This window comes from Coturnix japonica, chromosome 18 (assembly GCF_001577835.2).
Source record: "Coturnix japonica isolate 7356 chromosome 18, Coturnix japonica 2.1, whole genome shotgun sequence".
Classification (NCBI taxonomy): Eukaryota; Metazoa; Chordata; class Aves; order Galliformes; family Phasianidae; genus Coturnix; species Coturnix japonica.
Window position 1 is genome coordinate 8,104,786 of NC_029533.1, and position 16,175 is coordinate 8,120,960.

The 16,175-nt window shown below is 41.3% G+C and overlaps 1 protein-coding gene and 1 long non-coding RNA gene across 4 annotated transcripts in view; one reads left to right on the plus strand and one right to left on the minus strand.

Annotated features, from left to right (window-relative positions):
* Nucleotides 1-4,306, plus strand: part of LOC107322073 — a 39,579-nt gene extending 35,273 nt beyond the window's left edge. For both annotated transcript variants that reach the window (XR_004309229.1, XR_004309230.1), the window contains one exon: nt 4,222-4,306. This is a non-coding gene — a long non-coding RNA (uncharacterized LOC107322073). The remainder of the gene's footprint in view (nt 1-4,221) is intronic.
* STXBP4 (syntaxin binding protein 4) overlaps nt 1-16,175 on the minus strand; it is a 42,913-nt gene that overhangs the window by 25,072 nt on the left and 1,666 nt on the right. Inside the window, exons 1-16 of one of the 2 annotated variants that reach the window (XM_015879667.2) lie at nt 13,672-13,911; nt 11,865-11,938; nt 11,644-11,739; nt 11,343-11,412; nt 10,809-10,883; nt 9,657-9,742; nt 9,361-9,490; nt 8,828-8,960; nt 7,396-7,502; nt 6,825-7,008; nt 5,853-5,931; nt 4,812-4,906; nt 4,242-4,338; nt 3,563-3,675; nt 2,817-2,903; nt 2,159-2,224 (exon numbers count right to left, since the gene is read on the minus strand). In XM_015879667.2, coding sequence (XP_015735153.1) covers nt 2,159-2,224; nt 2,817-2,903; nt 3,563-3,675; nt 4,242-4,338; nt 4,812-4,906; nt 5,853-5,931; nt 6,825-7,008; nt 7,396-7,502; nt 8,828-8,960; nt 9,361-9,490; nt 9,657-9,742; nt 10,809-10,883; nt 11,343-11,412; nt 11,644-11,739; nt 11,865-11,938; nt 13,672-13,739 — 1,560 coding nt within the window. In that variant the 5' untranslated portion in view covers nt 13,740-13,911. Of the gene's footprint in view, nt 1-2,158; nt 2,225-2,816; nt 2,904-3,562; nt 3,676-4,241; nt 4,339-4,811; nt 4,907-5,852; nt 5,932-6,824; nt 7,009-7,395; nt 7,503-8,827; nt 8,961-9,360; nt 9,491-9,656; nt 9,743-10,808; nt 10,884-11,342; nt 11,413-11,643; nt 11,740-11,864; nt 11,939-13,671; nt 13,912-16,175 lie in introns of those variants that run through there. The other variant, XM_015879669.2, reaches the window with a different exon arrangement.

A 16,175-nucleotide genomic window follows, 5' to 3' on the forward strand; every position in this document is an offset into this window, starting at 1 on the left:
ACCTTCCCATTAAAACTGATAAAAGATACATTTAAATAGCCTTTAGTTTGACATCAAGTATATGCATTTTTCTTTTAGAAGCACAGGCAGCATTAGGCGAGGCTGATGCATTCTACATGACTGTCATCTGCACCTGGGAACACAGGCGACCCGAAAGCTGGGTCTCTGTTGGGCAGCAGCTCCTGCTGCCAGCTGTCAGCACAGCACCAGGAGGCGTGCAGTGCAAACAGGCAGACAGACCGACTGCTGCTCACAGGCACAGCGCAGCCAACGCGTCCCCCCCGCACGTGGCTCAAAGCAATTCCCCTTCCTTGAAATAAGTTGGGGGATTTCTTATTAGTTCGAATCCGTACCTGCAGAGATCAAACCTACTGCTGCTTCTGCAGGACTTCCCTGCCGCTGTGACTCATCAGCAAGAAAAGGTGGGCCCTGCAGATGACAAATGATGTTTTCACAGTCTTAAGTAGCAAAGGAACCGTCAGTGGGCCCATGGTGAGGGAAAGGCTCTTGGAGAGGGAAGTGAAAAGGTACTTCCATATTAAGTTTGCTGAATGTAAATGAACACAGAGGCCCCGACAAAGGGCAGCATCTTAAAAATGCATGTGTGGGAATTATTTAAATAAACTGATATCAAATAAGTCATGGGAGAATTGCTGTACTGAAAAGGGAGGTCTTTGTTTTGAAATAAGACTTCCTTGAGATAGAGGTTTAATCTCTTATAGCCCATAACTGCCTGCACTCCTCCATTGTTTTATCTGAAACCCAATTGTTGAATATTAATTCCTCTGTAACAGCAGACTAAGTACGACCAGATTTCAACAATGAAAGACCTAAAGGAATAATTAACGAACAATGGACTCTTTTATTACAAGGAAATGATTATCCACACCAGAACTGAATTAGCAGAACTTTCTGACAAACCAGAGCTGTTTGCAGGGAGTACAAAGGGATGGATGCCTTCAGCTTTCCCAGCTCTACAGTTACTGAAGTCGGCACCACTGTGACACGGTCAGTTCTAAGCCCCAGAGCTGTTTGTCCTAACATGGCACAAAGGCACTACCACTGCAGAACTGCAGGCTGCAGAACAGGAGTGGAATCCTTACAGAATGAAGGCGAGGTGCAGATTTCTTACAAACCAGGTATTTCTCCCTTGAATGAATTCAAATGTTTACAGGTTTTATCTGAGAAAGAATCCAGCCACCACAAACAGCAAACAAAGGCATTCTTTTAACACATCTGAAAAAGCACAACTTTCCAAAAAAGCCTTCTCTGTACCTCCAAAGTAAGTCTCAAACAACAGCACTGCTGGAATGACACATCAGTTCTTATTTCTGTTTCACTATTAGGGCCCTTATCAGCAGCAGTTACTCAAAATGCTCAATAGGAAATGGCACTTATCCCTTGGTGGGCTGCTCTGCTCCCAGCAAAGCCACCTTCACCACACATACTGGGACTGGACAGAAAACTAAAAGTACGAGGACCTCATGAGGTAGAAAAGGAGCATTGCCTCCACTGGAACGCACTGGTCCTACTCCAAGTCCTCAACAAGAGCAGCTGTGTGAGCTGAGGCTCCACAAGGAGGACCTGCTGCCACACTGCCTGTGTTTTCAGATTTGTACTTTCTCTTGGTGTTAGTTTGGACTGATGGACAGCAACTCCAGTCTGGAGTGATGGACTGAGGGCCCATTAATGAACAGAAAGATATGGAGCAACATCATAATGTACTTCTGGCTAAATTTATCCAACAAAGAATCTGGTTTATTCCATCAGGGTCTGCTGAATAGAGAGGGTAACACCACAGTATTAATGGAGGAAGCTTTCAAGCAGTTCCCTCACATTTGTGGAATGAAAGGTAGCGACAACGGTGCTTAACAGCAACACATACCTGAGCAAGAACATAGAACTAACTTTTGTGTAACAGGGAGCTGAAAGACTTTTTAAATATTTGGCATTTTTACACCTAATGCAACTGAGAGCTCTGAGAAACCTCCAGGAGCCCCACAGATGCACAAGAGGGAAGAATGGGGAGCAGCTACAGAGGAGGGCGGCCAGAAGTGTTCGGTAGAAGCAGGAGACAGGGAAGTTGCTCCAGGAGGAATTCAGGATATAAACAATTTTCAAGAGAGAATGGGTTTGTTTTAAAGAAACTTCAGCATACCTGCTTGACCACTTGCAGCTCCTCTGTTAACTGCTTCTGGAAATTCAGAGATTCTGACAATTCCTCCTGCCAAAAATAAATAAATAAATAAAAACTAAGTACACCATAGCTTGTATCCCAAACCAGATTCCAACTGCTGCCTTTCCAGTTAGTGACACACGCTACAAATGATGTCGAATAAGCACACAAACACACAGGTTTTAAAAGTCCTGGTGGAAAAAAAATAAAACCAGAACATTTTCATGAAATCTGGGGCAGAACCAAACTGCAAATTGGCAATCATTTTGCAAATGGATTCGTTTATCTCCCAGTCAGCTTCTTTCAAAACTATCAGCATCTGCTCAGACGCTGTCACTATGAGGATCACACATTTCCAAGCAAAACTGCTATGCAGATCAGTCACTTCTCAAAGACACACCAGGGAAATGGCTTCTTCATCTCCTCTCCTTGTGAATCAGATTTAAAAGTGTCTTTGTGGTCCATGTACTGAATCTCACATTCTCCATGCTGTGAGCACACGATCTTTAAGCATTACGCAGCTTGCTCTGCCTTTTTATTTATTCATCACAATTTGAATGTAGGATTCAAAAGGAAAGCGGTCAAGTACACCAAAATTCAACTCTTGATTAAATTAATACAAATCAAAATTAAGTATTACCTTTAATTTGCTCATTTCTTTTAAAGCTTCATTTCTTTCCTTCTTCAGCTTTTCCACATCATTCTCCAGAGAATCCCAGGTTACCAACTGTGCACATTTTAAACAGGCCCCATTAGAAACCAGCCCTACGTGCATCTCCCACAATTCTTAAGTCTCCCCTAAAAGGCCTTATTAATAAAATGAGAGGATAATTCTAGAATGATTTAAAGCTCTGGAAAATATTACTGAAAATACAAAGAATTCTTAAGAAAATTCTGACCAACTTATCAAGGAATGTGAATTCTTACTGTTTCAAAGGACTAACAAAACCATCACAAAATGCCAAGGATGCTACACTACCAGCCACCACTTTCTTCAATATTTTAAATAATACATTATTGGATTTAAATATCCCTATGCTACAAACACACTGCATTGGCATTCACTCTTACGGTACCTCCAGAATCACTGGACCTCTTAACTGTTTATTATTCACCCCGGTGGTAGCAGTGTGCATTCCATGTAAGAAACCTTGGAAAAATCACTGTTGTCTGTACCCACATCATCATCATTATGTGAATTGCTTTCTGCAAAGTAGGTTGCTTTAAAAAGCTTCACAGAAACTGGGTTATCTTAAAGTACAGCGTGATACGATGCTGCGTGAAAAACCTGCCCAAGATTTGGAATAACCTCAACCATTAAGTTCCTGAATAATCCCCCCCAACAGCCAAACACTGCACACACACACATACACACACACACTGTACCTGTGAATCTAACAAACTGGCAATTCCATCAATCCCAATCATCACAGGCTTTTGGCCACCATCTGTTGCATCCGACTGCACAGAGAACAGATTCCTTGAAACTTCAATGAAATCTACAAAACAAAACGGTTCCGGTTTTTCTGCTGCAGTTTGCAGGTTGATGTTAGCAGCAATATCAATAGGTGCAACACAACTGCTGGTAGCACAAAGGCTGCTCTCAGAATGCAGCATCTGCTCTCCACAATGTCCTTCAAGGAAAGCATAAATCTTACAGTTCTGTCAGAAACATCCCTTTGAACAGAACCATTTGGCCAAGCTGGCAAAATAAGAACAGGTCCTGGTATGAAATGCTTCTTAAGTTGGGGTGGAGAAAGGAAAACCAGAGTTCATCCTCCAAGTACCTGCTGTACATTTGGCAGACCCCCATGAAAAATTGAGATCTGCACATCTGTTTTATACCCACCCTTCCCTGTGGATTGATTTTCCTAGAGGAGGGTCTGCAGGACTTCGTTTCAGAATTCTAAGCTTATTTATTAAATAGAAGGTTTTTGCCCTAAAGTACTGCTTTATTTGTGGTAGCAATCTGACGACACTGCCAGAAAAGACATTAACGGTTATTATCCACTATTTCTGTATTCATACATTTCTCTATTTTCCAGGGTAATTAAGAAATGATTACCTCCAAAAGACACAGTTCCTTTAGAATCTTTCTGAAGTTGCTGCCTTAGGGCTTGCTGCTGTTCAGCCGAGGGCTGAATCCCGAGATAATTCAATGCCTGGAAGGAAAAAACTTATTTTGGAGAAAAAACACCAAAAGGACCAAGGATAATGAGTGCAGGGACAGAGCTACACTTCAAAGAGCTTCTGTATCAGAGTCCCCCCTCACTGACTGCACTTTTATTCCAGACACTCTTTGTGACTTCTCGTTCTAATTGCGAGATGTTCAGATATTGTTTAACCTTGAATACAGATGAGCATAATAAGCAAAACCCTTTTGTCCTTAATAACTTTCTTAAAAATCCTGAGGGACGTTCAGATTCTCAGAAGAGTTCATCAGTAATTAGATTAACAAAAACAGTAATTTGCCCAATATGTAAAATGAAACATCATCCTGCAACCTGGAAGAAGCTACTCAAACAGGAACTTTAATGCCTTCAACTCACACCTCCTGTTCTGTCAATTTAGGAATATCCTCCAACTGCTTTACATTATAAGGAGGGAGGAAGGATAATTCAGAAATTCTTTTTACCTTCTCCAGCTTTTCTGCTTTGAGACGAATATTAGAGTTCAAGAAAGCCTTCCTTCCTGGCAGCTTGTAACCATTGCTCTGACTGGGGGCAATGACTGAGAAGACAAAAAGGAAAAGCCACGATTCAGTTGTAATTCTTGCTCTGAAATACTGAAGACACTTAAAACTAATCTGAATTTTTCTTTTACAAGAATTACATTCAGTGAATTAGTAGAGAGAAAGCAGAATAACGCAAAGTTCATGAAGCACACAGTTTATTTTTGCAATAAACTTCAAACTGGAGCTGCAAGCTTTTCTGCTTTCTATTCTGAAGAGCTACTCTTCCGAGAGGATCACAAAATGCAGCCTTCTTGTTTAGGCAACATGAAGCACCTGTGTATTGTATTAAATGAGTCTCATGTTCTGAACATATCCAGCTGCTTGTCTTGTGCCTTTGGTTTAATCACAGTGTTTTTAATCACTAGTGTGATGGAGCTGTAATTGTTAAACTCCAGGTGTATTCAACACCACAGCCTTTCCAGTACCAAAAGTTCGTATTCCATCAGCTCACCCTTCAGGGAAGAAAACAAACCTTTCTTAGTTTGCAACATCCTGGCTCTCAAATATACACACGCATCCTATTTGTTGTCAATTGAAATAGTGCTAAAGAGGTCTGCATGTTATTTCTGTACTTCCAAAGCCTTGATTCAAAAAACATGCAAGCAATATACATCCACAGGATTTCATTAAAGCAAGAAAGCACAGTTTCTATGGCAACGTAATCTTGATCTATATGTGAGTCCTCATTATCTGGTTTCTACTGAGTCGGTTATCATTACTGCTATATTGCAAACATTGTGATCACTCATTTTGGTTTGGTTTCAGATGTTTGTTGTTATATCTGACAGAAGTTACTGCACAATCCATTGATCTTTGTTCAATCTGTACTATAAATCAACAGCCTTTTTTTCAGAAGCCTACAGAATCTCACTATGTATTATTTTCTGTTAAGACAAATACTAAAGAAAAAAATGAGCAATAGGGAATTAAATCAGCGTTTACCATGAACAGATCCATCAGCAGGACTGCTCTCTGCAGAAGTAATTGGAGACTGCTCTTCCATTTTGACTCTAGTTTCCATCTGTGAAAGGAAATCAAAAGTCATGAAACACCATTTTATAAGTAGGTCACAAGCCAGACCAGAAGCACACGTTAAACCAAGAGAGAAAAAACCAAGAGGAAAAATAGACCTGAGCAGACTAAGACAACTCCAGCAGAAAACACAAAGTGCAGTGAGAAGGTACAATAACCAGAACTTAGACCAGGGCCTTATCAAAACCTTCCAGGGGTTTTGAGTATTTTCACAGATGAAAACAGCACAGCTTTCATGCAACTTGCTTCAATGCTTACATCTATGATGGGAAAGAAAAGAGGGCAAGAACGGAATATGAACATAAAAACAACTGAGAATCACATTCTGACTCTGTTTGATGGGGAACCTTTTATTCTTCCTCATTCGAAGGAAAGGTTGTTTGTTTTAAAAAGAAATCATACACTAGCTAAAGAAAATGTTATTTCCTGCGTTCAGCATTGCTTCTTTACATTAAGGGTGAACTGCACTAACTAAATCCTTGTTACTTAGCCAAAATAAAGAAAACTTCCTATTTTCCTGGGATGCCCATTTTTAAGCAAAAATTTCTTCATTGTGGAAGAAGTGCAGCCTGTGGGACTGTCCTGCACTCACACAGAAACCACTCAGTACTTCAAGCTCTGTGATACAAAACTGAGTAACTTGCAGTTATCAAGTTCTGAAGCTTTACTGCCACAGCAACAGGAAGAACTTCAGAACTATGAATGCAGATAGGGCTAATTTTAATAGATTTATTTTCATATTACAAGTCAAATAATACCCTCATTGCTCTCAGCAGTGTTTACTTTGCTGTAACACAGCACATCTTGAAAGGATCCTACACTGTAACTCCAATAAAATCCAGAAAAGAACTTGCTTCTTACAGGAGCAGTAAGGATACTCACAGCATTAGGAAGGAGAGCTGAAACAAGCTTTGTGCTAGGAGATGCCACAGACCTGGGGCCTGCAGCCTGCGGTCCAACAAAGACTGCAGGAGGTGGTACAAGACTGGAGGGACGTTGCAGATTCTCTGAGTAACTGGGAACATTTCTTTGTCTTATAAAAGCTATCTCGCAAAAACTTTCAAACCTAGAATAAAATCAAAAAGCTTTCAGCATACCAGATACTATTCCAGTCATACAAGTATGTATTACTAGTGCAAAAATTGTGCTTTCCCCAACACTGCATTATTTCCTCTTCTATTCTTCTAAAAAGATGTTTTAATATCTACCACCAGAACCATTAGGTAAGCAGTGCTTTTCGGTTTTCTTTTTCTCCTTTAAAAGGAATGAAAACAGAGTTTTAAAACACCTGAGGGGTGAGTCTGAGTCTCCTGTGATGCCAGTATTTCAGCTGCGTATTTCAAACCATGAACACCCTTTGTGTTTCCTCTAAGAACACACAGCATTTCAGAGTAATCCAGTGTTTAATGTGGCCTAGTAGCTCATTTTGGAGTTAACTGGCAGCAGCAGATACCTGGTCCTGGCTCTGTCAATGATACTTCTTGCTTCTTCATGGGACACACCAATCATGGACTCCTTATTGATGGAGACAAGCTGATCTCCAGGCTGCAGTCGTCCATCCTAATTCACAACAAAATAAAAACAAAACCACAGATTTTGCATTAGTTACTAACACGGGATTTTGGTAAAGTTGTATAAAGAAATTTGGACCATGGGACACACTTCTGTTAAAAAAACATAAGCCACGGATATTTCCTGCACCAAGAAGAAACGACCCATAAGACCAGAGGAAACTTCCTACTGACCACGTGAACCAAACTGCAGAGAAGATTCATAGGAAGCAAAATGCTTTTGTAAGACTAGTATAATTTGTCATTATACTCTCACACATTAAAATTTAGTTATGCTCTTTCAGCATGCGATTGCACTTTGTTACATTTTCTGTCACTGAAAGCTCAGGTCTTCCATTTCTCCTGCAAGCAACCTGTTAAAGGATAGCAATTTCAATGCTGCCCTCCCGTGGCAGAGATTTAAAGCACACTCCTCATTTAGGTCTCTCAAACAAGGAAAACAGGGAAATTCCCTGCTAAGGTTAGAACCTACTGCATACACATGGCCCAGTCTCACTCCATCAATTACAAGCACGACAGACTGTAAACACTTAATATGACACACTTAAAATGAGAAAAAACGTTTCAAAAGCCAAAACAAAACAGCCAAAGAAAAGAAGGATTACCATCTGCCTATTAAGAGAAGTCTTGGAGAGAGATGGCCTTTTGTTCCTGTCAATCTCTGCCTTTTAGGATTAACCTCAATCTACAGATATTCAATCAGAAATAGTTTAAGATTGTTTTGGAGCAAACCTCACTGCCTGTGAAATTAACTTGTACCCCCTTGCTTGGCAGATGGCAAACACTGGTTTATCTACACATCAAAATAACCGTAATAACACAGGGATGACAAAGAGACACTGAGATAAACAGTTCTGTGTATCTGAACCAGACCGTTCTGTTGTTTATTCTTCTCAACTTCCAAGCTCTCCTGATTTACAGATTGCACTTGTCATAAACAAAAACAGTAAGCAGTACTGATGCACGCATTTCACAAGCCTGCACTATTTGTTGAAATTACTGTTTGCCTATATGATGCTTCTCAACTGCATGGAAAAATGCAGGTCTGCAGGTCTGTCCCCTCCTTGCATCATAACACCTGACAAAAAACCCACTTTCTTAAGTTTCTCTTAAGTGGAACAAGGAATAAGATCTTCATTTACATCACACAAACTCAAATAATGTTCATTATGAGGTGCAATGATATACTTCTGTCCAGGGAGAAACAAAAACCAATTCCATAATGACAATACTTGTGTATGAAGTATATTAGTACAAAATGCAGGCAAAAATACAGGGCAATGAACAGTGTGAGAAGGAAAGGTCTTTATCTACCTTATGACAGTCACCACCAGGGATGATTTCTTGGATGTATACCAAAGGCCCTTCATTTCTGTCAATTCCTCCAACAATATCCAAACCAAGGCTCGCTCCTTTGCAAACAGAGATGATCTGAAATGCACTATCCCTGGGAAGAGAAAGAAAATGGACAATCAGCTCACAGGTCTACATCTCACAAATGACAGTGTCTAGCTTGTTGATTTCACAGGTGAGCACCACAGTAACAAACATAACCAGGGGATGGAGTCTCTCCACTGAAGCATTATACAGCTTGCTTACTACAAAATGCATAACTTTGGGTGTTACTTCAGGGAATTACAAAAGGAACTACTATATAGTTTTGCAATACTAAGTTGCTAATATAAACGTGTGTATGTATCTGCAATGGACCATCCAGGTATATACGAACCAGAAGCACTCACTACAAGATGCTAAGAAGAACAGTCACCTGATTAACCTAGTTTTGCCAACTAAACAATAAATTAAAATAAAAAAACAGAAAAAAAGGAGTAAAATAACTTATATACTTTGCAATCTTTGGCGATGCTGCTGGTACAGAATTCTTCCTGCTGACAGTGGTGATAATGTCCTCTGGAGGCAACTGAGGACTCTGTGACCTTGAGGATGATCCAGAAGAAAGGCTATCCGCAGGTTTTCCTTGGAGAACAATGAAAAGAGAGAAGTAAAACAACCTTTGGGAAAAAGCACAAAGTGTCAACTCACGTAAGTGACTTCCACAAAGCCTTTCAGTGCTGCCTTCCAGTGCACACAAGTATAAACTCTGTCCCAGAGGATTACAGCAGGGCAGGAAGCAATCCCTTACCAGCTAATAGCTGTGTTGGAGAACTTCTTGCAGAATGGGTGTCACTGTGAGAGCCGTACTTATCCATCAGGTCAAGGAATTCCTTCCTGTGGAAATACAGAAAGATCCCCTTGGTCAGGACTTGGTATTAGTGCTAAATGCACCCTCTGAATTCTGATAACATCTCTGCTGAATGGTCAGTTGCTTTGCTACAGAAAGGATAACACGATCAGGTATATGACTGAAAAATAATGATCAGCAAAATAGAAATGGTGTTCTCTGCAAACCTACTAAAACAAGTCGGCAAAGAAGCAGCAGAGATGGAGAATAGAGTACACGCATTAAAGAAAAGGAAACAACTCCTTATTAATTGAATACTGAACGGAGCCTAATAGAAAAGCATGTTCTTCTAACAATCTGAGCTATGAGCACCTCAGTAATAGAAAATGTAAGAATAAATGTACAAAAATTGAGACTGATGAAAGCTGGAAACATCATCAAATTAATATTATGCAGTTAAAGACAGAGGACAAAATTAACTGATCCCAGTAAGAGCAGTTCCTGTCACTGCAATAGCTGCAGTTATTGAAAAAAAAAAAAAAAGAGCATTTATTGAACTAACACTGAACCCAGGCAGATGTAAATTGAACACTTCATCACAGGGACGTAACATCACAATTCATTTACTCAGAGGTGTCCGAGTGGGGGACTACACAGAGTGGTACAGCATCAGGACACTGAGCACAGCACCAGAATGGTAAAAGGACCGATGGATTTTAATGATTGAGGGAGTTCAGAGGAACTAGGTCAGTATGCTTTAGATAAAAGCAGATTAAGAGCACACCTCATGTATCTGGGCAGCCTGAAAAAAGGAGAGATCAGAGGCTGCAGCAGAGAGTCATTTATATGTCTGTCAAACAGAAAGATAAAGGAGCAGAAAGAGGAAGGGTGAGGCAGACGAAACACTAAAAGAATTTAGAGAAAACTCCTTTAGAGAGATTAAGTGGAATATCCTACAAACAGTAAATAAGAGCATTTGCCCTCAGTATGACTGTCAAATACAGCTGTGTAACAGCCATTTCCCCCAGAGAGAGGAGAAATGAAATTGAGGGGAATCAACACCCAAATCTGCCTTTTTTCAGAGGTGAAACTGAGGATTTCTTTTTCTCTTACTTTGCTTCTTCATCTCTGGCAACCAGCAGAGACATGTGATTAGATGCAGAAGCTGTTCGCAAGATGTCAACAGCCCTAGGAGGGAAAAACAATTAACTAAATACATCGAAGTTTCAATCAAGTTGGGTAACACTGAAGAAGTGGGAAAATAAACACATTCTTAATGTAGTTAATCACTTTAACAGCCAGATATGGAGGGAGAAAAAGCTTGTCAGTATCATAACCCAAAACTGAGTGAGTGGTGAGTCGGTTCCAGGTGACAGCAATATCCTCAGATTGCTCTCTCTTTCCCAACCCTTTTGTCCCCATTAACAACATTATAAAACAGACTTATTCTGTCACTACAAAAGCATTGAAATGCCGTCACTTTTCTACAATGGTTTTGCATAATAAGATTTATAGGATAAATTCATTGCTAGTTTCAATTCTAGTCATCTCAGCGGAGCCATCTTTCATCAGTGGTCAATATGGTTCAAATAATCCCAAGCAGAATCTCAAGCGCTAATAAACATCTAATGAACACTACACACATACCTTTCATTGGTTACTCCACTTAAGTTTTCTCCATTGACATCCAAAATGAGATCTCCCGTAAGCAAACGGCCTTGCAAAGAAACCCACAGCAATTCATCAATCAGGAGAGCACCGAACATGTTATATCATGGTAGTAAAACAGGATACGTTCCTTCAATTTAAAGTAAGCTGCAGTATCAGGAACCCTCACTACCCCACGCTATGTCAGATACCCCATTCACACAGGAAAATAATTATTTCAACAGCTTTTTCTTTACAGCAAATCTGCAACAACAACAACAGCCATAAAAAAGTTACTTACTATCTGAAGCAGCAACCCCTCCAGGCAGGATTCTCTTTATGAAAATCCCATAATCTTCTGCTGTTTGTGCCCGGTAACCCCCAATTATTTTAACTCCTGCACAAGAAAATCAGGCAAGAAAATGGCTATTTCACCTACTGCGGCAAACTGATTTACAGGCAAGTCCAAAGTGCTTTTAGATCTGGTTTCCTCTGAATGAACAGGATGTGCCATCTACTTACCTAATCCATTCTGACAATCAGAAAAAGAAATGCGGTGAACAGCTCGATTGATTCCATGAGGGCCCATAATTGTCCTAGGAAATAAAATAAGAATCATTAAATCCCTTGTAAATCAATGTATGTAAAGTTAATACAGAAGGAAGTATGGTGAGGGGGCCAGCACTGCAGGACGGCACAGGCAATGAGTGGTCCATGGGCACCTGATCACAGTAAAGAATGAAAGAAGTACACAAAGTAGTATCAGATCCCTGAAGCCTACATTCACAATCTCATCAGAAATACAGGGCTGTGGGAATGTAAAGGGGTAAGAACTATAAACTCAATGCATCGCAGATGCTCTGGCCTCCCCCTGTACCATTTTGGGAACAGACTCACCAGATGCCTTCTAGAAGAAAGCACAAGCACTGCTTAGGTTTTCCTGCTCTGACCTACATTTTGTTCTGTATTAGATAATGGGCAGTGTTTTCTAGAGCATGATGCTGAAGTGAAATGGAACAACTAGAATTCATTAACGGGGAAAAGAAGATCAAAGTGGAGGACACAGTGACCCAAATCCGTCCACGCAACCAAACCCAGGACAGGGCTTCAGCTCCAAGCCTGAAACCCCACATTGCTGTGAAAGCTGCAGAACGTGTCCTTAAAATGTGCCAAAAATGCAGAAGGTCCAAAAGTTGCTAAATTCCAGCACCAGGGGAGGAATTCATGTCCTAAAGGACGTGTCAGCTTCTTTTATTTTTGTGCAAGAAAACAAGATGAGTTTTATCAATGGGTAAGCACTTAAAAACACAACAGCCTGCTCCAGAACCCCAAATTCCCAAGCATTTGCAACACCAGCCTTTGCTTTAGAAAGGAGCAGCCCCATAATCATCCTTCCCATCCTTTTCCTATCTTGCCTTCTGCTACCGCTGTTCTGTTTCTCATGCACTTGGACTCTCGCAGGCACTCTGCGGAGACCCACAGACTGGCATTCATTATTCAGTACATATTCGTTTCAGTAACAGAGATCTCAATCACACACTGCATTTCCTACATCTCATCACACTATTGCTGTGTTGGTCCATCCAAGATAACACACTTTCTCCTTCTCAAGCATTAGTGAAGAGCGAATAGCAGCAAACAAAGCCCTCTCAACACGTGCACAGAATATCAAACTTTAACCAGAACTTTCAAAAGAGAATCTAAAAATGAGCAAATGTTGAGCTTCAACTTCATGCTGTTTATTTTTATGAAGTTTGAAAATACCAGATTCCAGCTTTTAAGTCCCCACTATTTCTCTGGAGCTCACACTATATGTGCTATAGGATCACAATACATTATCAACTTCGGGCACAGAGTATATCATACGAAAAGAGGGATCCAACTCACACGAAATTCATTATGGGAGGATACAGAGAATGAGAATCAATTGGCAGCAATAACAGAAAACTATTTCAGCACTCTTTGCAGGAAAAGATGCAAATTAAATAATCAACTTAATGCTGCTCCCTCCTGTAGAGGTCACTCAAAAACACCTGTGAGCACGATTCTAGCAGGCAGAGGGAGATGGATGAGGGGCAAGAGGTGAAATAAACACAGCTCTGAATTCCTCAGAAATCACCATCACTTCCAACTACCAAGTACCCGGCTGGACTTACTGAAGAGTAACAGCACCACCACCACTTGACGCTTAACAAAACCTAAAAGTCAGCCTCTGACTGCTTATAAAAAGAAAGCAGCAGCTGGAAGCAGCTACAGCTTGTAAAGGACTGAAGGGGGCTTCCCCCACTGCAGGCAGGAAGCGCCAGCAGACCCGACCGGCTGAGCATACCAGTACAGCAGGGAGAGACCATCAAAGCGCTCCGGCTCGTCTTCGTCCCCAGGTGAGAGCAAGGACATCCTGCAGCACAGCACAGCAAACACCCAACACACAGCACGGCTTCCCAGCGCAACTGGACCAAGGTTACGTGCAGGGCAATTTCTGCTACTAACCAAAAAAAACCACTCAGACAGAGCCCCAGACGAGTGGTGTCTCTGCCTGCTTAATCTGCTTGAAACCCTCTGCGTCACATGGACTAATTCAGCTATGGAGGTGATGTTTACTTTTTCTCCTTTGAAACAAGCATTTGTAGCAACTTTAAAGAGACTGATAAAGGCAAGGGAGGGAAAAGTCACTGGCGTTTACTAAAGCTGTGATTATGAGATCTATATTTAGCAGCAGCGACCAAGGGAAATAATTAAACTTCTTCACTCGTGTTCTTCCAGTTCTTTATTTACGTGCTCCATACAAACAAGGTCACGGCAATAACTCCTGACCTCTGTAATGCAGCCTGCCCAGCAAACTGGGACGTTTCCACCCCACACAAAAGGGAAAGCCCACAGAGCAGACAGACGGAAGCATTAAACAAAGGCCATTATGCTATTACTCTGCATTCTCAATCACAGCATTGATCCGTGTCATGCTGTAACTGATTTTTAGCCTTTCAGTATCCAGCAGTCACAAGTTAATCAGAACTCAATTACATGTGTTTAGTAGGAAGAGATTCTGTCGTGTTTTAGTTAAAGGCAAACAGAACTGGCGGAAGAGATGATCTCACTTTGTTAATATATCCTGATGGTTTTTATAGCACTAGGAGGTGCAAAGCAGGTAAGATTCTACCAAAACAATCTGTGAACAACCTGTGGCCCTTCTGTTCCTGAGGCTTCAAAAAAACAACCAAGACTTTCAACTTGTCACTGAATGCTCAGAACTGCCCTTCTTCATCCAAACGAGTCTCAAAAATTGCACCCCCCCCCCCATTTCCAAGCCAGCTTCCAGGAATGCTTTGTCATAGAGCTACCACAAGAGCCATGCAGCTCTGCAGCACCTGCTTGGCCCAGCAAACCCAACAGAACCATTTTCTGTTGCTACGTGGAGAATAATCTCATTCAGAAAAAGCACAGCACAGTTTGCAGAGCTTAGACTTGCTCCTGCACCAAGGTTTGGTCCTTGCACTGAGTTTCAGAACTTCTGAGCTTCTCAGATCAATTTACTTATCGACCATTTTCCACATCTGCATCACAGTGCACTCCTATAATCCCCCCAGTATTACGAGGTAAAATGAAAAGCAAACATGTGTTGGCTGAAAGGCTTTACAAGGAATCATCCCTGCAGCAGGGTGTCACCTTGCCATGATACAGCATCTGTCAGTGTCTGGAGCCGCACAGTGGGACAGCTTGGATATGCAAGGAATGCATATGCTCAGCTCCAGCGCTTTCTTTTCTGTTAAAGTTACAGTAACTGTGCTTTATGAGCACGTGGGCAGTCCAGGAAAACAATTCTTTTGCTTATAAGCCATGCAGTTATTACGTGGTGATTTTGAGATCAGCCCTCAGATTGCACTCCCAGCACACAAGGCAGAAAGCTGAAGACCGAAAGCCAAAGTGAACCACAGCAGACAGACAAAAGGATGGAAGCAGAAATACAAACGCAGCCTTCCCAATTCCCACAAAGCAAAGGACATTCAGCAATGAACATGTGTGCTCTGTAGTCCTTTCTAATCAGTTCAACTCCACTACTGTTAGTGGTGTTAGTCCAAAAGAGGAATAATCACTGTTATTTTCAGCACTGTATCAATTGGATTTGCTCCAGGCAAGGTTACAGATGATAGCAAATAAAATACCCACTGCCCTCCTACAGCCATCTTTCCAGTGTTCTTCACAGTGCAGTTCAGTCTGTGCTATCACTACATGGAGCATTTGTCAAAACAAACCAGTCAGACCAACACTGTGCTCACAGCATCGTGCCTTCTGCAGCAGAAACACACACACAAATACCTTTCAAAGCTACGTATTTCCATTGTTACAAAAGCAAAGACTGAACCTCATGTAACCAGGCACAAAAAACTTCCTGACATCTGCAGATGCGAAGCAGCATCACCTCCTTATCGCTCCAACCTATTCTTACTAGTTCCCCTTTTACTTCCAGTAACTGCTAGGGACACCATGACACCTGAAAAGCTACTCCTGCAAAGGGCAGGTCAGGCTGAACTTTGGTGGGAGACGAGGCACAGCTGTGCAGCAGGCAGACAGGCTCCATTTTAACAGCCAAACTATCCTCATGTGCTCATGATTTAAATGATGACTCAGCTTTCCCCAAAGAAATTTTGTAATGCTTTATTTGTAATGCTTTAGCAACCACGATGGATTGCAGGATAATTCAGCAGATGATAAAAAGAGCCGTGTCATCTCTGATAGCAAGACTCACAACATCTTCACAAATTAAAAAGGGCTTCTACGAAAACCACATTTAAGCAAACGATGCCAACAGAACCTTTATAGGTTCCCTAACCCTAA